Source organism: Panthera onca, chromosome A2, assembly GCF_046562875.1.
Source record: "Panthera onca isolate mPanOnc1 chromosome A2, mPanOnc1 haplotype 2, whole genome shotgun sequence".
Lineage (NCBI taxonomy): Eukaryota > Metazoa > Chordata > Mammalia > Carnivora > Felidae > Panthera > Panthera onca.
Window position 1 is genome coordinate 50,583,602 of NC_138340.1, and position 24,952 is coordinate 50,608,553.

A 24,952-nucleotide genomic window follows, 5' to 3' on the forward strand; every position below is an offset into this window, starting at 1 on the left:
CTGTGTGTGCCTTAGCTCACTTACATACACAGATCTATAAATAGCTCTGTATGTATCCCTCTGAATCTACAGTAAGCTAGCCACGAGTTCACCCTGTACCACACAAAGCTTTAGCCTTGCTTGTCTGTAATCTATTCCCAACAACCTGCCTTCCATGTTCCACCCAGTTTAAGATAAAGACACGGAGCTAACATGACAGAAACAAAAATTATGCTAAACTACAGATGGGTAAGATTAGATAAAAGTCTTCTGAAATAAGTCAGGGAGAAGCTTCAGCACATATATTAGAGAAATATTTAAGGTCCACACATCAATGCAAATGAAATAGTATAGATAAGTACACTTCAAAATACTACCCTCTGATTCCTATACATGAATAAGCAAGCAATTCTGTGTAAAAGAAAAAATATTTATAAATAATTACTATTAGATGTGCCCTTGGACATCTAAATAGAAGATCAGCTTTTTTTTCCCCCCAATGGCCAAGGAAGGTTCAAAGTCACACAACATTGCCATTCATCTAAAGACATTCCTAAAAAAAGACCAGTGGGCCTGTTGTGCTATACCCAGTGAAGTAACTTCAGAAGTGGGAGAGGATATCCAGATACCCAAGGCCCATTAACAGTAGGGTTACCTCTACTGAGGAGAAACAAAACAGGATAATAAGGAAATATGCCTGACAATCAAAGAACTCCCAATTCTACGCTTGTGATTTTCTGCCTGAGGCCAAGAGATTTTTATTCAGTATGTTGGTAAACTTTAGTATGATGACAGATTATTTTGTGCTTCAGTTTATCACACAAGATGAAAAAGTAAATTATTTCTAATCAACAAGCACATTTTCTCCCATCAGTCTGTGCACTCATTTGTCTCAGAGCTTTCTAGAAAATGTTTCTCTCTCTCCCTCACATTTCCTTGTCTATCACTTCTTCAACAGCCCCCAGACATCCTTATCTCTTCCACTCCGGGCAGCAATGGCAAGTATGCTTGGCAAACAGACGTGCAGAGGTGCAGGGAGCTCTGGAATGCCTATGGACATTCCGACTTTCTCTGGGACTCTCACAGGCAGAAGCCTAGAGCACCCCATCTATATTGATGAAGCATACGTAAAACCAAACCATTTCTTATCTTCAGCTGGAATCACTGCCTTGGCAGATCCAGCTGGTGCCCCCGCCCGATCTCCTTGCCCTTATCCCCTCAGGCTTGACTTCCAACTATCAAGACTTCCGTCCTCTCACTGGTGAAGTGTGCTCTGCCACCAGCATGGAAGGCTGCAAGCAGCAGGGAGCAGCCCCCAACCAAATAACCGCCTCCCTTAGCCCCTGCCTGGGTTAACTCAAGTGAGTGTTTTAAACCAGCTCCCAATTCCAAGGAGGCTCAGGCTCCAGCTTCGCGGTGACCTCTGGTTTTATAACGTGCCCCCTTCAACACAGTCTTCTTGTGCCTATCTCCTGTGCCCGCCTCCTCCTGACAGCAGTTCCTTCACCTTCCAAATTTACCACTTCCACTCAAATCCTTGTCTCAAGGTCTTCTCAGGAAATCCAACCATTTCAAGAACTGCCTATTCCCACTCTTTCAACAATGGGAAGAGCAAGCTGGCTTGTCCATGGCAGCATTATCAGTCAGGAGAACTTGGGCTCTGAGGCTAACTAGCCCTGGGTTCAAATCCTGATGTCACCACATACCATAAGCAACTTAATTAACCCCTTTAACCTTTCATGTCCACATCTTTAAAATGGGTTTGCCTGTGGACGAAATGATGTAACACATCCAACACTCTCAGTACTCAAATAACATTGTCAAAATCACACACCTTTACTGCCTACATTAATAAGGATACTTTACTGTTCCAGAAGACTCTTGTCTAGGAAGATAAAAGTTGTAGCTTTGTTGTTGACTCCAACTCAAAAGACCCCATCAGCTTTTCAATAGAAAACATCAAAGCACACACCACCAGACTCTTTGCACCCCTCACCTCTTAAGAACCTCTTACTGCTGTGTTCACCAGTTCTCAACTGTTAGGTTTACCTGATCCCAACCAAGACTGCACTGAAAGACCTGCCCAAAACCATACTTAAAAATCTCAACACGCATCTCAACTTTGCCCTTCTGGCTCTAAGAGGCCACTCTGATGACAGAGGTAGTGGTTCCTCTTCCCTTCAATAAGCAGTGAAACTCAACTTGGTCTCAACAGGCTGATGATGCCAGTATTTGACATTCCTTAGATGAATGTCACAATGGCGCTTTTTCTTTTAAGATTGTGCCATCGGTCTCTAATTTACTCTGAACTCAGGAAAGGCTGAAATTCCCTTAAATTTTCCAACAACAGTAATCAAGACTTCTTCACATTTTTGTGTTTGTTGTTGTTGTTGTCTTGCTCTAAAGGATTCTGGATAGCTCTTCCAAAAATCAATGGAAAGTGAAGAAAAGTTGCACCAAAACATATCAAATGCATGGCCAACACTTAATTTAAGCCTTTCTGTCAAAGAGTCTGTTCTGTGCCTATGTCTGTGTCGGACTTCCTATAAAGTTGCTCCTGCTAACTCAGCAGTTTTTGCCAGAAATTGTGAAAAGTTAAAATGTGTATTAATTCACACCTTGTCTGATGTACATTCTTTTATGACCAACACTTGGCATCTACAAGAAGGTTCACCCAGGTTACAAAGTGGTGAAATGAGCCAGTCTTCACAAGTACTGAAATCACAGTCCCCACTTCATTAGCCCACGCTCTCTAACACACCAAAGCAGAGATAACCTACCTGGGTTGGTCCTGAACTGAATGGCTGAGATAAATGAAAACCAAACACACCACCCCAGGTAGACTCCTGGCTACCACCTTTTTCTGGATGATAAATCATAAATATAACTATTTCTTTTAGAAAATGTCCTAGAATAACCAAACTTTTTTGATTATGGACAATGACTTCTCAATAATTTTTTTTAATTTTAATAATTTCAAAGCTACAAAAAAGTGACTCCTGGAGCCCCTGGTGGCTTAGTAGATTAAGCATCCAACTCTTGACTTCAGCTCAGGTCACGATCTCACAGTTTGTAGGTTCAAGACCCACACTGGGCTCTGTGCTGACAGTGTGGAGCCTGATGGGATTCTCTCTCTCTCCCTCTCTCTTTCCACTCATTCCTTGCTCTATCTCTCTCTCTGTGTCTCTCTCTCACTCGCACAAAATAAATAAATAAACATAAAAAAAGACTTAAAAAAAAGTGACTCCCGTACCCTTCACCCAAATTTTACAGTTGTTCACTACATTTTGCCACATGTGCTCTATCCCGCCTCTGTGTGAGTGCTCACACACGTACTATTACTTTTTAACCACCACAAGTGCATTGCAGCCATTATGCCCCTTTAACCCTTCAGTGTACATTTCTTCAGAACAACTACATTCACTTCCATGACAATAATGAAATTACTGAAACCAGAAAACTGAATACTGACATAGCAACATTATCTAATCTGTAGAGCTTATTGAAATTTCTTCAGTTAGGACACAACACAATGTCTCTTTATAAATTTTTTTTTGCCTAGAACTAAAGTGCACCAATACATATTTTTAAAATAATGATCTAAAGCTTCTTCCAAAGAAAAGCATGACTACTATTCTTCCCTGCATGAAGATAAAGCCTCCTCTATAGAGTCATAATCAAGAGCATCTTTTCTTATAACGTAGCACCCAATAAAAATGCACTTTTCTCTGCTTGCCAAAACTCAGGGAACAAAAGCTCTCTCTTTTTCATTAAGAAGAACAATAAGCTAGTTTACGGAAATCTGGACAAGTCTCTTAAACTCCCAGAAATCACCTAGCAAGAAGTTGTATGAAAATATAAAATTCTAATCAATTTATTATCTGTCTTCATGTTGGGCAACAGAGAATCATTACAGCATTCATATTTCAAATTCTAAAAAGAGTACTTACTTAAGAGTTAAGAATCAAGTTAGCAACAAAACAGCTTCATCTCAATAATTATTTGGATTGACATACCTATTGGTTCTCAAAATAAGATTATGCTTAGTTGTCACTCTGCCATATTATGTAAGTTTGATTAGTGTTCTAACACAAGGAAAACTAACATCTTTATTCAACAGTATAATAGTTAGATCTATACTCTGTATTAGAGCATGACTGCATGAGTTCAGAACAATTGGCAATAGATTTGCACTCACATGAGACCTGAAACAGCATGACTTTTCTCTTAAAAGAATAAAAATGCACAGAAAATTATAAAATATTATGATCTTTTTGTTTTAAAAATGTTCATTTATCTATCCATCTGTCCATACCTCTATCTTTAGAAGGATCTACACATGAAAATGTTAACATGGAATTATTTCTGGCTGATAAAATTATGGAATTTTATTCTTTTTGCTTACTTAAATTTTCTATCTTTCACAACAAACATGCACAACATCTAATTTAAAAGTGCTTCTGGAAATGTACAGCTTTACAATGAAAGTGATAAAATTATTAAAAGAAAAAAAATGAGAAAATTTTTGTAAAAAATGAAGAGAATACAGATAGAAGCATTTTAATATATAAGCAATAACTATAACATTAGAAGGTTGATTCATGATCTGCAATGAACAGTGGTAAAAGAACACAGGTAACTTACCAACTACTATACTCATCAAAAATAATAGGATTATGGAATTTCAGGGTTGGAAAAGATCTCAACAAGGGTACTAACCTTCCATCTGATGCCTGAATATTATGAAAAATAAAAGTTGGACCAGATAAGTAAAGACAACTTCCCTCTAATATGCTAAGAATGTACTAGAAGTATTTGGTTGTGATGGGTCCCCTTCTCACTTTGAATTCTTTTACTGATTTCTATGGAGCTAATTACCCGAATCAAATGGGTATCTCTTTTGACTTTTCAGCTTTTGTAGTCACTAAATAACAACAGCCATAACCAATGGATTGCTATACTTCGTGGCAGCTTTCACCAGGGTACCACCAGCCAGTATTAGGATATACTTTATGAGTTCCCAGCTAGGTGACAAAATTGTATTTGAAGTGAGTCAGAGACCTTGCTCATAATCAAATACTGCATTTCAAACACCTAAGACAACAATGATGGCAGGATGAACCATTATTTAATGACCCTTAGAAAAAACTGAGGTCAATTCAACTGTGATATAAGACTTCCTTTTCACTTGGAATTTTTACTTACATATCCAGAGACTTCTTTTAAACATATGGAGACAAAGGTTTCTATCTTATACCATTGTTGTGCATATATTTAAAAAAAAAAAAAAAAAACAACTGAAAACAACTGGTTAAAGTATTCCCAAAGTGTCTTCAATGCTGGAGCCTGACTCTTTTTCATCATGTTCTGACTCAGTATCTATGATGCCTGAACCTTCCCTCACAAAGTTACCGTGTGTACTACCAACAGCAGTGGAGATACAGCATTTCTCAACAATACTTAAATACTGTCTCCATGAATTTTTCTTTTAATTTGACAGAGAGAGAGAGAGAGAGAGAGAGAGAGAGAGAATCTTAAGCAGTCTCCACGATCAGGGTGGAGCCTAATGCAGGGCTCGATCCCACAACCCTGGGATCATGACCTGAGCTGAAATCAAGAATCATATGCTCAACCGACTGAGCCACCCAGGCACCCCTCCAGGAATTTCATTGAAGGCACTGACATCCATTTTGCAAACTGAATTCCTAATTTTGTCTCTTTCCTCAGTAATGTTTCATGTGACTAGAAGCAACTTCTGTTTGAAGACGTCAAGAAGGGTCTGACAAATTGATGTGTGACACCCTAACGATAGTCATTTGCAATGTGAATCAGTCATGCTGTTATTACTTTGAAATTTCTTCCAAGAGATTTAACTAACCATTTCTCCTGCCTTCAGTTGGTCATATAACAAACAGACAATCCTTTGCACATAGCTCATTAACAAAACTGTAACAAGTCTTCAGACTTGTGGGTATTTTTCTTTCCTACATCCCATAAATCACTTGATTGTTCTGCAAGAAGATGGAATTGCAGCCATTCATTCGATGATGAATACTGCCTTCCTAACATGAAACTTATATTCTGCTGCACTTCCTTCATACACAGTAACTTTTTTCTCTCATTAATTTGTGAAATATAGTTTAAATGACAAACCAATGATATGACAACAATGCACATAACTCAACTGAAATGATAACAGTCTGGAAAGCCATGATGCTTGTGAACTGGTAAATACATCAGGACTACAACCTGGCTGGTAGCAACCGTAAGATGCCATTGATTACAATACACATCACAATTTCAGACATTCAGACACAATTTCAGACACTAAAAGAAAATGTTATGTCTTAGAAGCAATGTTCACTTAATAAAGGTCTAGTAGTAATAGCAGATTAGTGATAAACTCTTGGCAGGAGACTTTTTTAAAAATAAGTGACAGACTCAATTCTTAAGGACTCTGATGAGTAACAACAGGAATGACAAAAATAGTCAAATAACCATAATACAAGATAGGATTTAATTTAGATAAACTGCTGTGGAATTCAGATACCCTGCTATAGGAACTCATAGAAGCAGCAGAAATTACTTCTGCTTAGTGTGAAGAATGAGAGAGAAAGTGATCATAGGAAGGGCTGAATGAGGCCATCCAAGAACAAACCTGAGGAATGACTGACAGAGTAATGTCATAGAGGAGGTAGATGAATTTATCTTAAGAAATATTATTTCTCCTTTATGGCAGCATTATTTACAACAGCCAAGTTATGGAAGCAGCCCAAGTGTGCATCAACTGATGAATGGATAAAGACATGGTATACACATATACAATGGAATACTATTCAGCTATAAAAAAGAATGAAATCTTGCTATTTGCAATACCATGGATGGAGTTAGAGTATTATGCAAAGCAAAACAAGTCAGAGAAAGACAAATACTACATGATTTCACTTATCTGTGTAATTTAAGAAATAAAACAAAGGAATAACAACAACAAAAAGAGACACAAACCAAGAAACAGATTCTTCACTACAAACTGATGGTTACCAGAGGGGAAGTAGGTGGGGAGATGTGTGAAATACATGAAGGGGATTAAAGAGTACACTTATCGGGGCACCTGGTGGCTCAGCTGGTTGAGTGTCCGACTCTTGATTTCGGCTCAGGTCATGAGCTCAGGGTCATGAGATCAAGCCCCACATTAGGCTCTGCACTGAGCATGGAGCTTGCTTAAAATTCTCTCTCTCTACCCCTTCCCCACACTCTCTCCCCCTCAAAAAAAAAAAAAAAAAGTACACTTATCATGAGGAGTACTGTGTAATGCAGAACTGGTGAATCATATTATACACCTGAAACTAATATAACACCATATGTTAACTACACTGGAATCAAAATCAAAAAAATAATTATTTTTAAAAAAAGAAATGTCTTTTTCTCATTAAGGAAATTAATTAGAAATGTCTTAAGAAATCTGTCTTTCTGTTATGAGAAACAGGAAAGAAGAGGTCAGAAATTACAAGAGGCCTTAAAATGGAAAGGCAGAGCTGGAGGCAAGTCAGATTAGCTGGCGTTGGTGAGCCCAAGACACGGTATCTACTGAAGGTGAGGACACAGACACAAGCAACCGGTGTGGACTAGGCACCATGGGAAATGCAGAAGAGAGTAACTTAGAACTATGCCTCAGTAGCAAGCACCTAGATGAGGCCAAATAAAATGAATTCTGAATGGAACTAATTAGCCCAGGCTCATAACTTTCTCTAGCAAAGTTCAGAACAGAAATGGGGATGGGGAGAGGGAAAAGAAGATAACCTATGCGATTTAGCTGAAGATTTAGAAGGAAGAAGATGCAATGTTCAGCCAGAGTCCCAACTTTTACAGCATTACTGAAGGCAATGTAACTGACTCCATCTTTATAAAGTAAAATAATCACATATTTATCCAAGATTCTCAGATCTATTACCTCATTTCATCTTCCCAACAGATCTGAGACAATAAGAGGTTTTTATATGTTTTTCATAGATACGGAAAGACTTCAAAAGATTGATTCCCAAATCACCCAGCAGATCCTGCTGCACCGCCAGTCACGTGTATGCCTACTAGTCCTCCCGCTACAGCAGCGGCTTCCCGCTGCATACTTACTCCTCGGCAGTCTTGTCTTGAATCAGTTGCCCAGTGCTCCATCCTGGTATCAAAGCAAATACCACTGGTAAAGGCTCACTTCATTCTCACACTCCCTTTGGCCTTGGCTTCTAGGTATTATATAAGGAACACACTCTATCTTTTAAACTTAAAACTCTTAGACAAAATGACAGGACAAATAAAAAAAGGTGTATAAAAAAGAATTTAAATAAAATAAAAAATTTAAAGATTAAAACATACTTAATATTTACAATGTATAGACCAGTTACTCACATCTGAGATATGAGTAATAGACACTGTCTGCTTTCTCAAGGACAGGCCAAGCAAATCCTCATATACAGTCCCTAAAGCTATGTTCCAAAGTGTACAAGCAAACTCAATGATTCTTTTTCCTAATAAGATTGCAATAAAAAAAAAAAAAACCACCCAAATGTCAATGAGCTAATAAATGAATAATAAAATGTATATCCATACAACAGAATAATATCCTACACTGTAAAGGGAAACATGTCACAACATGAATGAACCTCAAACACATTATGCTAAGTAACAGAAGCAGTCACAAAAGACCACATACTGTTTGATCCCATTGGTATGAACTGTCCAGAATAGGCACATCGATAGAGATGGAAAGGAGATGAGTGGCTGCCACAGGCAGGCAGAGCTGGGAGGAATATGGCTAATGAGTATGAAGGTTCTTTTTGAGGTGATGAAAATGCTCTAACATTGTAGTGATGGTTCTAAGATTTTGGGAATATGCCAGAAACTATTAAACTGTATACTTACACAAGTGAATTGCACACTATGTAACTTATATCTCAAAAAAGCCATTAATATGTTCAATGAGTAGGGAGTTCCATGAGATGTGGGTGCGTGTGTGTGTGCAGACATACACATGTGCAGAACTAAATAAAAGGTGAAACAGAATATAAGAGCTTACATTAAAGACATTTTTTTAGGGGTGCCTGGGTGGCTCAGTCGGTTAAGCATCTGACTTCAACTCACGTCATGATTTCATGGTTCGTAAGTTCGAGCCTTGCGTCAGGCTTTGTGCTGACAACTCAGAGCCTGGAGCCTACTTCTGAATGTGCCTCCCTCTCTCTCTGCCCCTCCCCAACATCCTCCCTCCCTCTCTCTCAACAATAAAAAAACACTAAAACAAAAATTTTTTAAAACATATTTTTAGTGGTTTAATAATCCTCTCAGATTTTGGTGATGCCAATATATCTGTCTGAGGCCAAGACCTCCAACAAACTCACCCTACTTCCCATCATCCCACACCAGATAAATAAATACACATCTGGCTGCCATGCATTTCCTCCTACACTTTCTTCCCTTCCCCCACTTCAAATGTTTCCCATCTCACCCTGGCATTCCCAGACATTAAGGCAATCTGTGACTATGGTTAAAAACTAATTCCCAAAATCTATAAAGAGCTCACCAAACTCCACACCCGAAAAACAAATAACCCAGGGAAGAAATGGGCAGAAAACATGAATAGACACTTCTCTACAGAAGACATCCGGATGGCCAACAGGCACATGAAAAGATGCTCAACGCCGCTCCTCATCAGGGAAATACAAATCAAAACCACACTCAGATATCACCTTACGCCAGTCAGAGTGGCCAAAATGAACAAATCAGGAGACTATAGATGCTGGAGAGGATGTGGAGAAACGGGAACCCTCTTGCACTGTTGGTGGGAATGCAAACTGGTGCAGCCACTCTGGAAAACAGTGTGGAGGTTCCTCAAAAAATTAAAAATAGACCTACCCTATGACCCAGCAATAGCACTGCTAGGAATTTACCCAAGGGATACAGGAGTACTGATGCATAGGGGCACTTGTACCCCAATGTTTATAGCAGCACTCTCAACAATAGCCAAATTATGGAAAGAGCCTAAATGTCCATCAACTGATGAATGGATAAAGAAATTGTGGTTTATATACATAATGGAGTACTATGTGGCAATGAGAAAGAATGAAATATGGCCCTTTGTAGCAACGTGGATGGAACTGGAGAGTGTGATGCTAAATGAAATAAGCCATACAGAGAAAGACAGATACCATATGTGTTCACTCTTATGTGGATCCTGAGAAACTTAACAGAAACCCATGGGGGAGAGGAAGGAAAAAAAAAAAAAAAAAAAAAGAGGTTAGAGTGGGAGAGAAGCCAAACATAATAGACTCTTAAAAACTGAGAACAAACTGAGGGTTGATGGGGGTGGGAGGGAGGGGAGGGGAGGCGATGGGCATTGAAGAAGGCATCTTTTGGGATGAGCACTGGGTGTTGTATGGAAACCAATTTGACAACAAATTTCATATATTAAGAAAAAAAATAGGGTGCAAACAAAAAAAAACTAATTCATACTCACGTGGACCCTGATTTTCCTCCATTTTTACCCTGCATTCCTACGTGACTTGTATTAAAAAAAAAAAAAAAAAATACTGCCTACTGGACTTGAAGGAATGGCTTGATGTGGAGAAACAGAACAGCAGTACCATACTCTTGGAAAAAAGGGACAACGCGCAGGCCACCATGTGTTCTTCCCTTACCCAACTTGAGAGGTGTTTTTGACCTTGAAAACATTAGGGGTAAAGTGAGAAGATTTTCCCTTCCTAATACCTCAGCCTGAATAATTTGAAACCGTTTCCTAAGAATCCTTGGAAAGCAGAGGGGTTTTGGGTATAGTCTTCTTATAAAAAATTTTCCTCTTAATTTGATGTTTCAGATTAGACAATCTATCATTCTACAGCATTGTTAATTTTTACATGAAGAAATATCAAAGATTAAATAATGTCTAGACACATTCACACACAGGTTGTAGCATTTAAAACTGGTATAATTCATTTAGAAGGCAGCAACACCTACTATGGTCAAAATGGTGTTAAAAATAAAGAAATAATTTATTAGAAACAAAAGGCTCTATACATAGAGAGCTTTACCACAGCTTTAGATGTGTTAAGTAGAACACTGGGGAACAGAAACTGAAGGGTTTGATCAATTATGATACAGAACCATAAGAAAACTCTGCACCCACTTAAAAACAGCTATAAAAATGAGGTAGAAACATGGGTACAAATGGTTTATGATATAAAGTGAATGCCAGAACACAAAAATTATATAAATACAAACACACACACACACACACACACACACACACACACACACGTATAATCATTTTATACTAGGTCATCTTTTAAAGTACATCATCTTTTAAAAATATCTTTTAAAAAATTACTCACCTCCAAACCTCTCTTTTTTAAAGCTTTCCCATCCATTACTTGCTCAATTACGTTTTTCTTGTTTTTCTCTCCTATATACTGTCTTTCTGGTCATTTCTATTTTCTAGTATAGTCATCTTTACCTTCTTCACTCACTGTCTTGACAAAAACATCACTGTCTATCATGGCCTTTTCTGACTCCAGAAAAAATATCTATCTAAAGGGTACAGAGTAAGAAACAAGGCCACCCTACGGCCACTGCAATGATCTCCCACATACTGCCTTGCTTGCTATCACTGTGGAAGTTACAAAGCAGTAAAAAGAGCCTGAAGTGGAAGACTGAACTGCCTCATGCCTCAAAGTTACTTTCTAATTGTTTGTGCCTTTCTGTCTGAGCATGCACAGGTATGGAAAATAGAAATTTACAATAATTCGGTACTACAGGTTTCTTACCTATTGAATGAGTCCGATTCTGATGAAGAAAGAGTTTCTTCTTGAATATCAGTACAACTGGAAGAATCATCTGGTCTGTCAGGCTCCATTCTCCCTGGGGATTCCAGCTTTGTTTGAGGGAAGTGGTCTGTTATGGGAAGAGTGTCTGAGAATTTCATCTTTTTATCTTCCTGTTCTAAAAAGGTAAAAGAAAGAAAAAGACACATTTAAGAGTACCATAAAATCTACAACCTCTGTATGTTTGTTATTTCTACATTTAGCAGTACAATTTATACTCAGTAAAATGGAAGCTTAGATAACATTGAATCCAAAACTCCAGGGACAGAGAATAAGAATCATCACTCCTATAAGCTATCTAATTACAATGCCCACTCCATGCACTTCCAGATTAATTAATTTGAAAACAAAATTTCCTTTTAAAATCAGGAGTAGTGAACTGTGTAATTCTAATGAGGCTTCTACTCACAGTATTACTAGAGAATTCCTGCATATTTCATAGATCAGAGAACACCAACAAACATATGAAGCACAATAAAAGAGCATTAAAGATTCGATATTTATCACTGACTACTATGTGGTAGTGAATCCATCTGGACATTTCTCTTAGTCTGTTAAATAGAATCTAGTAATTTATTATGGAAAAGGAAAACTAATCAGACATAACAAATATTTCCATTCGATCCATACATGTCACATTTCTATGTATCCCTTGTTAGAGCCTCAATTTCTGAGGTCTCCTCTCGCAAAAAAAAATAAGGGAAGCTGGAGGCATGCAGACAGTGCTGGCAAGAATGTGACAACAGGTATGACCAAATATCTCCAAAGACGAGTGCAGAAATAGTATCCATGAAGGATTCCTCAGTGCCCAGGACTCTCCCTCACGATCTGTTTCAGGACTCTGCTAGTATTTCAGTGGCACTGTCTTTAAGCTTCAGGAACTCAGTAAGTACTTAACAGGCAAGCCACATGTGCTAATAGAATAGAGCCCCTTTCATGAGTTTCCTCCCAGAGAAGTAGAGCTGTCACACATCATCCACCCAGTGTGTTTGCAGAGGCAAGTGACTCTCGACAAAAGACACCAAGAAGAATTGTCAAGGTTTTGTTACAAATAGAAAATTTATAGTAAAGAATAAGACAGATTCCTTAAAAACAAAAAAACCCTTTGTAAGTCTATACAGTCAAGATTTTTCCAAGATTTTCCCAGAAATAATAAGTTTTTCTTATACTAAAGAACAGCATACATCACAAAAGTATAATTTCTTAAAAAAAAAAAAAAGCTATTGATGTTGTCTGGCTCTCAATAAGCCAAATCGTTACCAAAACAAAACTGTACCCTCTAATGTCTATCCGGGTAAAGGAAAGAAGCTAACCACAACAACCATCCAGGTGCTCTAAGATCTCCTCTTGTAAACAGGCACCCAAGATCACATTAAGAAGAATCAATCACCCAGTAAACTCAGAGAACCCAGGCATCCAGTACTCAACTGGCCAGGAAAATGCAATCAAGCTGACAAACTAGGAAGTGAAAAATTTTAATGGTGAAAACCACAAAACATTGTTGAAAGAAATTAAAGACATAAATAAATGAAAGACATCCTGTGTTCACAAACTATAAGACAATATTATTAAGATATCAGAAGTTACCAAAGCAATCTATAATTTCAATTCAATCCCAATGTTACTTTTTGCAGAAGTAGAAAAATTCATCTTAAAATTTACATGGAATCTCCAGGGACCCAAATAGTCAAAACAATCTTGAAAAGGGAGAATAAAGTTGGAGGACTCATACCTCCTGACTTTGAAATTTATAACAAAGCTACAGTAATTAAAATAGTATATAATACAGACATAAGAGACTTTTAGACCAAAAGAATATAACAGTGAGTATAAAAATAAACCCTCACATATATAGTCAATTGACTTTCAACAAGGATATCAAGAGCATTCAATGTGGAAAGGTTATTCTTTTTTTTTTTAATTTTTTTTTTTAATGTTTTTATTTTTGAGAGAGAGGTAGACAGACAGAGTGTGAGCCAGGGAGAAGCAGAGAGACAGAGAGACAGAATCTGAAGCAGGCTCCAGGCTCCGATCTGTCAGCACAGAGCCGGATGCAGGGCTCAAACCCACTACACTAGATCATGGCCTGAGCCGAAGTTGGACGCTCAACCAACTGAGCCACCCAGGCGCCCCAAAGGCTATTCTTAACAATTGGTGCTTTATCTACATGTGAAAGAATGAAATTGTACCCTTACCTTATACCATACACAAAAATTAACCTAATAGGGATCACAGACCTAAACATGAAGAGCTAAAACAACAAAACTCTTAGGTAAAAACAAACAGGAAAATCTTTCATGATTTTCCAAATGTTTCCAAATGTTTCCAAATGTTTCCAAATGCTTCCATCTTTCCAAAATGTTGCCATGAATGATTTGGCAACAATTTCATGGATATAACACCAAAGGCACAGGCAACAAAAGGAAGAATGAATAAACCAGACTTTATTAAAATTAAGCACCGCTGTGCATCAAAGAAACTATGAAGAAAGCAAAGAGACAACTGAGAAAATGTTTATAAATATTTGCAAATCATATACATGAAAAAGGATTAATATCCAGAATATATAAAGAATTCCTAAAACAACAACAAAGAAACAAACCAATGGAAAAGTGAGCAAAGAACATGAACAGACATTTCTCCAAAGAAGAAAAACACATAGCCAATAAGCATGTGAAAAGATGCTCAACATCATTAGTCATTAGGAAAATGAAGATCAAAACCCATATCACTTCTTACCTACTATAATAGCTACAGTTAAAAAAAAAAAAAAAAAGGAAAATAACAGGTGCTGTTGGCAAGGATATACAGAAACTAGAATCCTTAAGCATTGCTTGTAAGAATGTAAAATGGTGTAGCCACTTGAAAACAGGTTGGTGGTTTTTCAAAAGGTAAACATAGAATTACCATATAAACCAACAAGTCCATTCTTAGGTTCATATCCAAAAGAATGGAAAGCAGAGACTTGAACAGATATTTCAACACTAATGTTCATAGCAGCGTTATTCACAGTAGCCAAAAGGTGAAAATAACCCATTAGAGATGAACAGATAAACAAAATGTGGCATACACATCAAAAGCAATGAAATTTTGATAGAAGCTACAACATGAGGACCTTCAAAATATGCTTATTAGTGAAATAAGTTGACATAGAAGGACAAATTATTAATGATTCCCACTTACATGAGGTACATAGACTAAGCAAATTTCACAAAAAAGTAGAACAGAGACTACCAGGGTCTGCCTGGAAAAGTGGAAGAGAGTTATTATTATTTTTAATGGGCACGGAGTTTATGTTGGATGATGAAAAAGTTTTAGGTACAGATAGTGGTTACCATTATAAAACATTCTGAACATATTTAATAGTACTGAATTGTACATTTATGAACAGGTGAAATGATAAATATTGTGTTATGTATAATTTATCATAATAAAGAAAACAATAAGGAATTTTCTTGTGCACTACCCTCCATTATGACTCTGTTTTGTTCACTGATCCAAATAAAGCCCTGGCAATAGAAATATAATATTAATCTCAAATTTTAAAATGGATCAAAATTAAGGAATGTGCTATGTATAGGCACACCAAGTCTATAAGCTTCAGACTTTATAGCAGAACATTCCATCCAAAATAAATACCAGTGACCCTTAACAAAAATTATTCTAGAATGAAATTATTTGTAGGGTATCTGAAGATATACAGCAATAAATCCTATAGTTAGAAAATATCCTCAGGCTGAAACAACTAAGAAACTTCTGATTTATCATTAAATGAAAGACTTCATAAACTTGTCTTCAGGACATTGTCTCAGTCATTTTCTCTACAGTAATAAACTTAGTTAACATTCAACAACTGTTTGTTATAGGTCTAAAAATATTTTTTCCCATTTCAGATACCTAATAAAAAGGTAAATTCCTGTGATTTTATTTTCTTTTTATATTAAAAATGAATAGTGAAATTCAACATATTTCTGTTTTTAATTAAAGTCTCTTACCCATGCATACAGGTAATAGCTTTTCTGTAGATTCATCTTCTTTTCTTACTACTTTTTTTGTTGACGTTTCAACGGTCTTCTTGTATCCCTTTTTGGCCTGATCCACCAGAAGCCGAAATTCATTCTGATGTTTTTTACCTAAAATTCAAAAGATCTTCTTGGTAAAACAAGGAGTAAGAAAATTTTATGTTTGTTATGCTGACACACGGAGTATCAAGAAGTGTTCAACCGGGGCGCCTGGGTGGCTCAGTCGGTTGAGCGACCAACTTCAGCTCAGGCCATGATCTCATGATTTGTGAGTTTGAGCCCCGAGTCAGGCTCTGTGATGATGGCTCAGAGCCTGAAGCCTGCTTCAGATTCTGTGTCTCCCTCTCTCTCTGCCCCTCCCCCACTCATGCTGTCTCTCTCTCAGAAATAAACATTAAAAAAAAAAGTAAAAAAAAAAAAAAAGAAGTGTTCAACTTTGCTCAAGAACAAGATCCTTGAAAAGCACCTGCAATAAACTTAAAAGCTGGCAACCACAAAAATACAAAGGGCTGGGGGTCGTGGAAGCCTCTGCTCTTCTCCCTTCCTCCCTTTCCATGTTTCCATACAAACATGGAAACAGGATATTCCTAGTTTGCTACTGTAGGTTTTTCCCCAAACCCCATACTCTGTAAGGCTTTTGATGCAGAAGATACCACTTTCTTAAATATATCCAAAAGACACCATTCTAACTCCCAAGAAACAAGAGTACTAACATGAAGAACATTAACTGAATATAAGAGCAGAAGCCTCGAGGAAAGCTGGGTTCTAAAAGCAAAGAAAGGAAATCCATTCTAATTCCCTCTTTCTCCTTTACATTTCTTGCCTGTTTCCCATCAGGATCCCTTAAGTCCACCACCCACCACCAATCACTTTACCTCGGGATATTTTAATTGCACCAATCTTAACAACACCTGCTACTTTGGAAGGCAGCTATGCTCACCAGGATCCCACCAAGGCTGCACATAACACCTGCTACTTTCATACCTCTGAGGACAATGTAAGCCTGATATCTAGGTAGCCATTATTAACGTACATTAATTTACTCAATAAGGAATAGCCAGGCATTGCTAGAGCAGAGGCTGTAGGACATCTATTTGTGATTCTGAACTATAGTTCGAACGGCTGAGGATGCATTTACTTATCTAACACCCTCAAACACATAAGTCATGGCTCAAAATGATGCCATAAATCCTACAAAAATGTATTTTAGAAAGAATCATACTGCAAATAGTTAAAGTTCTGAGACCATTTTCACACAGTAACCAACATTTTCCCTGTGGCACACACTAAGAATAATTGACTGTAGGAAAAAATTTGTGCTTTTCTTGAAAACTATGCATTTTCTAGAGCTATCCTTCCAGGATTCCAAGCATTTGCTGCCTTTGAGCTCTGTAAACTGTAGATAACTCATGGCAATGGAAAATAATTCTTGTCTACAGACATGCAAAATCCTGTCTGGTAAAGGTTTAATTGACTCCTCTCCCCACTGCGGAAGAGGCCAGTTTTGCCTCCATTTGCACACTGAATTCAATATTCCTGATCTATAAATGCGACTGTTCTTTGGACATCAGGGAGAGACTGCTCCTAATCCCAATATATTTATGTGTATGTACATGTAAAACTCCTAGTGAAACTAACATGTTGGGTTGTAAGGTATCTGGTAAGTTTTACATTAAGAGACTGGGTAAAACTCCAGCAAAAGAAATAATGGCTGGCCATAAAGATTGCTGGGAAAAGTTAGCTCTTTAGAAATAGGTGAGATCCTATCTAGGAAATAAGCTAGGTGATTTCTTTCAGGTCCTATTTAACTCTATGCATTTGAGGATAATTATTCTGTACTTCCTTCAGCTCCCCAGAAGCAGTGAGCTAACACCACCACCATCACTATATAGTTTCTGTTAGGCAAGGGTAACACAGCACTGTGGGGTCTATGTAATCTAGTCAGACCTAGTCTAGGCTGTTTTCCCAGTAAGGCCATTGAGTATCTATGAATTCTGGGTGTAAGAATTACTTAAGAAACTTGCTCAAGTAATCTCATTAACAGTTAAGGAGGCTTAATGACTTTCTCTTCTGAAGTAATAAAATCCCAGGTTTAAAAAGAGATTTTCTTTGTTTAATCTTATTACCCTACAGCTAGGCTGGAAACCAAACAGTAAATGGCAGCCACTGCTTTGGCTTTGACCCAAGAGGAAAAATAACCCCTGCTCAAAAGATGAACAGTGCCAAGAGATTATGACTAATAAAATTGCTCCCATTCATCTCTTCACCTCATTTTAGGAGCTGTGCCATCTGGCAAGAAGTTCTTTAAAGAGTTTAAAATCTCGGCTCTGCTAATTAGATGCCCTGAATTTACCTCTTAAAAATATTAACTGGCTGACATAATTGTGGGAGCTCATGAATGCACTTTACATTCAACCATTTCATATCCTTCAAGATTTTTAATACTTGAATAATATCACCCTTTCCGCCTCTCCAAGTTGAAATATCATAATCTTTTCTAGTGCCATGTCAAGCCATTCATTCATTCCTTCCTTCACCACCCCTTAACTACTTTTCTAGACCAGCTTTTACAGCCAGAGGGTCCCCAGATCTGCCCGTGAACTGACAGGTACACAAGACCAAACCCAGGCTCTCTAAAGAACTGGACAGACTCACCCCCTACAGCAATGACACTGAAATACTCACTCATCTACTTGAAGTCACAGAACAAGTTTGGAGTCAATGTCTCTCAAAGTAAAATCGAATACATTTTTTTTCACCAACCTCCTAGGACACCCAAGCAGCTAAACCTGGATGGAAAAGAGAGTAACAGTAATGGCTAACGCTCACTAAGGGCTTGTTCATTTAGCCCTGAACTGACCAGTCTCACTTTAAATTCATGATGTAAACCTAAAATGGGCACTCAACACCGCTGTACAACTTTTCTACCTTTCTCTAGCAAACTCTGCTTTACTATTCTCCAAAATGACCACTTCGAGCTTTTGCATACGTGCAACACCCCCCTACTCAGCTGGCCTCACACTACTTTGAGAACACAGAAACATTCTAACAGAAAGCTTATCATCTTCCAACTACCATTAATTCATCTGTGCACATACGCTCTATCTTCCTTGAATTTAACGAAAAATGACTGTCCTTGCAACAATTAAAGGCCAACCTCTAACGTATGCTCTGGATTCCATCACTAAGGCCTTCTCAAAGATATAGCACCTGTAACTATCCTCTCCCTTTCTTACATCATCAATTTCCCCCTCTATGCATCTTTCCCACTGGCATACAAATATGCCTAGGACTGTTCTGCAGAAAGTGAGAATGTGGGTTATGAAAACAACTAAGTAACCAGCATTTTTTCCTTAATGAAATAGAGTGTAAAGTGCCAGAATACATTAAAAATGGAAAGAGTAAGCAACTGAGATGTCCTCCAATGGCAGAATGGATGAACTATAGTACATCTAGACAATGGAATATAATTCAGCACTAAAACAAAAAGCACTATCAAGCCATGAAAAGACATGGAGGAACTTTAAATGCACATTGCCAAGTGACGGAAGACAATCTGAAAAGACTACATGCTACAGGATGCCAACTATATGACATTCTGGAAAAGGCAAAACTATGGAGACAAAAATAAGATCAGTGGTCGCCGGGGGTTTTGTAGCAGGTGGGTTATGAACTGACAAGACACAAAGGACTCCTAGGGCAGCAAAAATACTCTGTAGGCTATCACAGTGATGCATGTCATTATATCTCTGTCCAGATCCATGGAATGCATGGTTCACACCAAGAGTGAACCCTAAAGTAAAGCATGGACTTTGGATGACTATGATGTCAGTGTAGGTTCGTTAATGGTAACACCAGAGACGGGGTGTTGATAATGGGAGAGGTCATGCATGCATGGGGGCAGGAGATATATGGGAAGTCTGTCACATTTCCCTGCTGTAAAAACATAAAGTCTTACCGAGAGAGAGAGAGAGAGAGAGAGAGAGAGAGAGAGAGAGAGAGATGCAGTACAGGTGGCTTGGATAAGCATAACCAACTGGCTTTGGAACTCAATTATCTCACTACTTATAGTCTTTCAAAGTCAATACAATTTTGAGAGAAAAATGATGGAAAACAATTTTTTATAATGTTGGAGACATGTAAGGTTGGTGTGGGGGAATGTGAACATCACTTGAGAACATCTGAATATAACCTTAAATATGGGTAAATATCGGTTTGTAAAACTTTTACTTCAGTAATGTGTGTGTATATCGTTAGTAATGATATAAAATATGGTTCTCACTGTGGGTTATAGTCAGAAAAGATCTGAAAGCCACTAGGTTAAGTATTTCCCAGCTTGAAAAACAAACAAAACCATCTTTTGACCAACACCCACCTCCAGCTACGCCCTCATTTTTCTCTCCCTGACAGAGTAAAATCTCCCCCAAGAGCTGTCCACCTTAGTCTCACTTCCTCACCTCCAGTTTCATCTCGTGGACACCCAGAGCGTCTGACACCTCTCCTCTTAAGAAACTGTTCTTGTAGAAATTAGTTTGCTGCCTCTAAGCTGTGAAATGCACTGATGCTTTCCATCTTTTACTCTACCATTCACAGCAGCATCTGACACAATTCATCTTATTTCCTTTCTTGAAACACTTTGCTTTCCTAGATTTTCTGATACCACATTTCCAAGTTTTCCTCCTATCTCATGGCCCCTCCTTCATCAACCCATCATGGATACTCTTAAAACAGCAGAATTCCAAGTGCACTGGCTGACTGCTAAAGATCTCTGAGCCTCTTTCAGAGGGCAAATAAGGTAAAACCTATTTTATGTGCCTTCTTTGTTATGTTGACATAGGCACCGAGTGCAATAGAAATGGGGGATAAAACTGCTGGTGTCCTAGCATGAACCAAAGAAGTGACCCCGAACTTAGTAACCACTATATGTTACACGGTCATGCAGACACCAATTTAAAACAAAAGAAAAAAGAAAAAAGAAAAAGTCGCTTTAAGAATGTCCTTGACGAACCGGTAAGAAAAGTATGTATTTTATTTTGACCCTGGAGTACATATCTTTTTTAATAACCTCAGTGGTAAAATGAGAACTACAAATACAGCACCTGTGCTCTACACCCAACGTATAATGGAAATACCACAGCCTGCAGAAGCACCTGTGTACTTATTTCAGGTGGGAGCTAAATTAGCTACTTTTTAAACAAACAGCATTTTTACTTGAAAGAACAGTAGACAAACTGTGATTATTTACACTTGGATAATATATTTTCTCAAAAGTGAATGAGGGAGGTTTTCACTTCAAGAAAAACAAATGACAGCATCTGCTGACAGAGATAAAAGGATAGCTTTCAAGTGAAAAATCAGAACTCTGGATAACTTGTATCCGACATTACGAGCTGACGGTTTCCTAATACTTAACTTTCTGAGAAGACTGGGGCTGAAATTAAAGAATGCTGTTCTTTTATATTATATAATACAAATGAAAAAATGCAAACATTTGCAACTCGATGAACCAATATTTTCCAAATAACCAACAAATGATGTTTCAAAACCATTCACAGGTAGAAGGGCCTTTCAAAGCACGTGACAGACCAGTGGATTTTTATGGGGTAGAGTACAAAAACTTCATTAATATGATTTCAAATTCCATTGTAACTAACCGTTCTGAAATAACACTTGCCAACAATACCCATGATTATCTAAAAAAAAAAAAAAAAAATCTACTGAAACACTTCTCTCTTTTCAATTGCCTACCTGTGTCAGGATGGATATTTTTCATATGCTTCAACCAAAGCAACACATAGCAACAGTTTAAATGCAGAAGCTGATATGAAAGTCAAGATGTTCTCTATTAAGCAAGACATCAAAGAGATTTGCAAAAATAAAAAAGAATGCCACTTTTCTCTCTAAATTTTTAAAATCAGACTTCCTGGGGTGCCTGGGTGGCTCAGTCAGTTGAGCATCCAACTTCGGCTCAGGTCATGATCTTACAGTTTGTGGGTTCAAGCCCCGCATCAGGCTCTGTGCTGACAGCTTGCTCAGAGCCTGCAGCCTGCTTCAGATTCTGTGTCTCCTTCTCTCTTTCTGCCCCTCCCCGGCTCATGCCCTGTCTCTGTCTCTCAAAAACAAATAAATGTTAAAAAAAAATTTTTTTAAATATATATATGTATAAATAAATTAAATAAAAAATAAAAGCAGACTTCCCGAGAAATAATTTACACACAATAAAATTCGTGAATTTAAAATGAACAATTTAATTTGATGCAAAAAAACCTGTAGCCGCGTAACTACCAATGCACTCATGAGATAGAAGACTTAAATCACCCAAAAGAGTTCCTTCCTGATCCCCTTTTCCCCCACCCACAGGAGCTGGCAGTACCAATATGCTTTCTGTTACTAATTTTTGCCTTCCTAGAACTTTATATAAATGTTCATTCAAGATGCTACCCTTTTAGTTTCGCTTTTGTTGTAGCACAATGTTGTTGACATTCCCCCCATGTGGCTTCGTATGTCAAGGGTTAATTCTTTTTTATTATTAAGTACTGTTCCATTGTATATGGATATATCATAATGTGTTTATGGATATTTAGGTTGTTTTCAGTTTAGGATAATATGAATAAGCTGCTATAGCATTTGTCCATAATACTCTTGAAATTGTTTAATACAATTCATGGATTTTGTTTTTTGGAAATTATATCTCAATAAATCTGACTTCCTATCTCTGTGTGGATATATGCTTTCATTTCTCTTGGATAAATAGTTAGGAGTAGAATGACTGGGTTGTATGGAGGTATATAACCTTAAAACAAACTGCTAAACTGTTTACCTAAGTGGTTGTATCATTTTGCTTTCTCACCAGCAATGCATAAGATTTCCATTTGCTCCACATCCTGGCCAGGAGTTTGGTATTATCCTTTTTTTTTTTTTTCCCCCTGCCATTAAAATAAGTATATAGTATTATTTCATTTAAAATTATATCTTCCTGGGGTGCTTAGGTGGCTCAGTAAGTTAAGCATCTGACTTTGGCTCAGGTCATGATCTCACAGTTTGTGGATTTGAGCCCCGCATCAGACTCTGTGCTGACAGCTGGGAGCCTGCAGCCTGCTTTGGATTCTGTGTCTCCCTCACTCTCTGCCCCTTCCCGCTCACATTCTGTATCTCTCTCTCTCAAAAATAAATGTTAAAAAAAATTTTTTTTAATTATACTTTCCTAAAGATTAATGACTAATAAGATTAACCTATATTTTCATGTGGTTACTTGACACTTAAATATTTATTTCGCTGAAGAATGTTTCAGTCTTTTACCCTTTAAAAAATATATATATATGGCATATGCCTTATTATTGAATTTCAAGAGTTCTTTACATAATATAGATACTAGTATTTTGTCAAATATAAATTTTACAGTATTTTCTCACAATCTGTGGCTTGAGTTTTCATTTTCATATTTGCCTTTTAAAGAGTAAGCACTAAATTCTACTGAAATATAACTTATCATATTTCCTTTTAGCTTTCTCTTTCACAATTCATACTATTTGTGAAAGATGATAATGTCAACTGTGACTATAAAGTTTTATTTATTTCATTCAAATCTGTATACTATTTACTCTTATTCCTTCACACTGTTGACGACCTACAGTACAATAAAAAATGTGAGAAAGAACATATCTACCTTGCTCCCAATCAGAAGAAAAGTATTTAATATTTCATCATTAAATATGATGTTAGTTGTAGGTTTCTTATAGATATTCTTTACCAGATTGAAGAAATTCTATTTTGGTAAGAGTTTTTATATTAATGGGTGTTCAATTTTGTCAAACACTTATTCTGCATCTATTTTGAGAACCATATAGTGTTTCTTTAGTCACTTAATACAGTGAATTACAATGATTAATTTTCTAAAATTAAATCAATCTTGCACTGTTAGGATAAATCCCACTTGGTTATGATGTATTATCTTGTATATGTATTGCCAGACGTAATTTACTAAAATTTTGTTAAGGATTTTTGCATCCACGTTCAATGAAGAATATTGGTCAGAACTTTTTTTTTTAATGTTTATTTATTTTTGAGAGAGAAAGAGACAGAGACAGAGCACGAGCGGGGAAGGAGCAGAGAGAGAGAAGGGGGCACAGAATCTGAAGCAGGCTCCAGGCTCTGAGCCGTCAGCACAGAGTCCGACAGGGGGCTCAAATTCACGGACCATGAGATCATGACCTGAGCCAAAGTTGGACACTTAACTGACTGAGCCACCCAGGTGCTCCATGAACTTTTATTATACCATCTTTGGTTTTTAGTTTCATGGAAACTTCAGCCTCATAAAATGAGGTAAGAAGTATTCCTTCCATTTCAATTTTCTAGCAGAATATGTCTAAAACTGATTATTATTTCCTTCCTTATATATTTCATAGAATTCATCAGTGATCCCACTTGGACCTGGGATTTCTTCAGGAATTGCAAATTCAATTTGTCTATTATTTCTTCTTAAATAAAGTTTAGTAATTTGTGTCTTTCAAGGGAGTTGTCCATTTCATTTATTTTTTTAAAAATAGATACAGAGATTTATTTTAGGGCTAAATGCATTAACTTAACATGACATGCCTAGTAAAGATACAAATTTCTATTGTATGTAAACTTTTTTTTAGATATTAAATAGGGAGCAATAGTTATATCTTTTCTGGCATAATTGTTAGATATTATCTTTTTAATGGTTTAAATTACTTTCTCTCCAAGCAAATTTGCTGGTTTCCTTATTTTTACAGGCCTTATTTTTAGCAATTCAGTGGTCACTTGATATTCTCTATCCTCTGCCTCAAGAAAAATCACGTTGGCTTCCCAAATATTAAGGAAGCTCCTATCACACTTATCTAACAACAGAAAAACACTGACTTTTGTTGTTCAGTTTAAGGTCCATGAATATTCTAGCCTCCTTTTCCTACTCTGGGAAGGCACAGGCCATCACACCTGTATCTAATGCCTGTGTACTGCGTCTCTCCTCCCAAACAGATCACTCCCGAACCTATACATTCAAAGCTTAAGAAGGAAGGGGAAAAAAAAAAAAGAAAAAGGAAAAGAAAAAAATCCTCTTAGCAC

General features: G+C 37.3%; 1 protein-coding gene across 6 annotated transcripts in view; it reads right to left on the reverse strand.

Moving 5' to 3' along the window:
* The window catches only part of RAD18 (RAD18 E3 ubiquitin protein ligase), a 103,144-nt gene that overhangs the window by 24,625 nt on the left and 53,567 nt on the right, over positions 1-24,952 (reverse strand). For 5 of the 6 annotated variants that reach the window (XR_009609830.2, XR_009609829.2, XR_009609828.2 and 2 more), the window contains exons 10-11: positions 15,839-15,976; positions 11,787-11,961 (exon numbers count right to left, since the gene is read on the reverse strand). Coding sequence is in view for 3 of the 6 variants with exons in the window: in XM_060631638.3 (XP_060487621.1) it covers positions 11,787-11,961; positions 15,839-15,976 (313 nt within the window). In the remaining 3 variants the exon portion in view is untranslated. Of the gene's footprint in view, positions 1-10,545; positions 10,688-11,786; positions 11,962-15,838; positions 15,977-24,952 lie in introns of those variants that run through there. The other variant, XM_078442793.1, reaches the window with a different exon arrangement.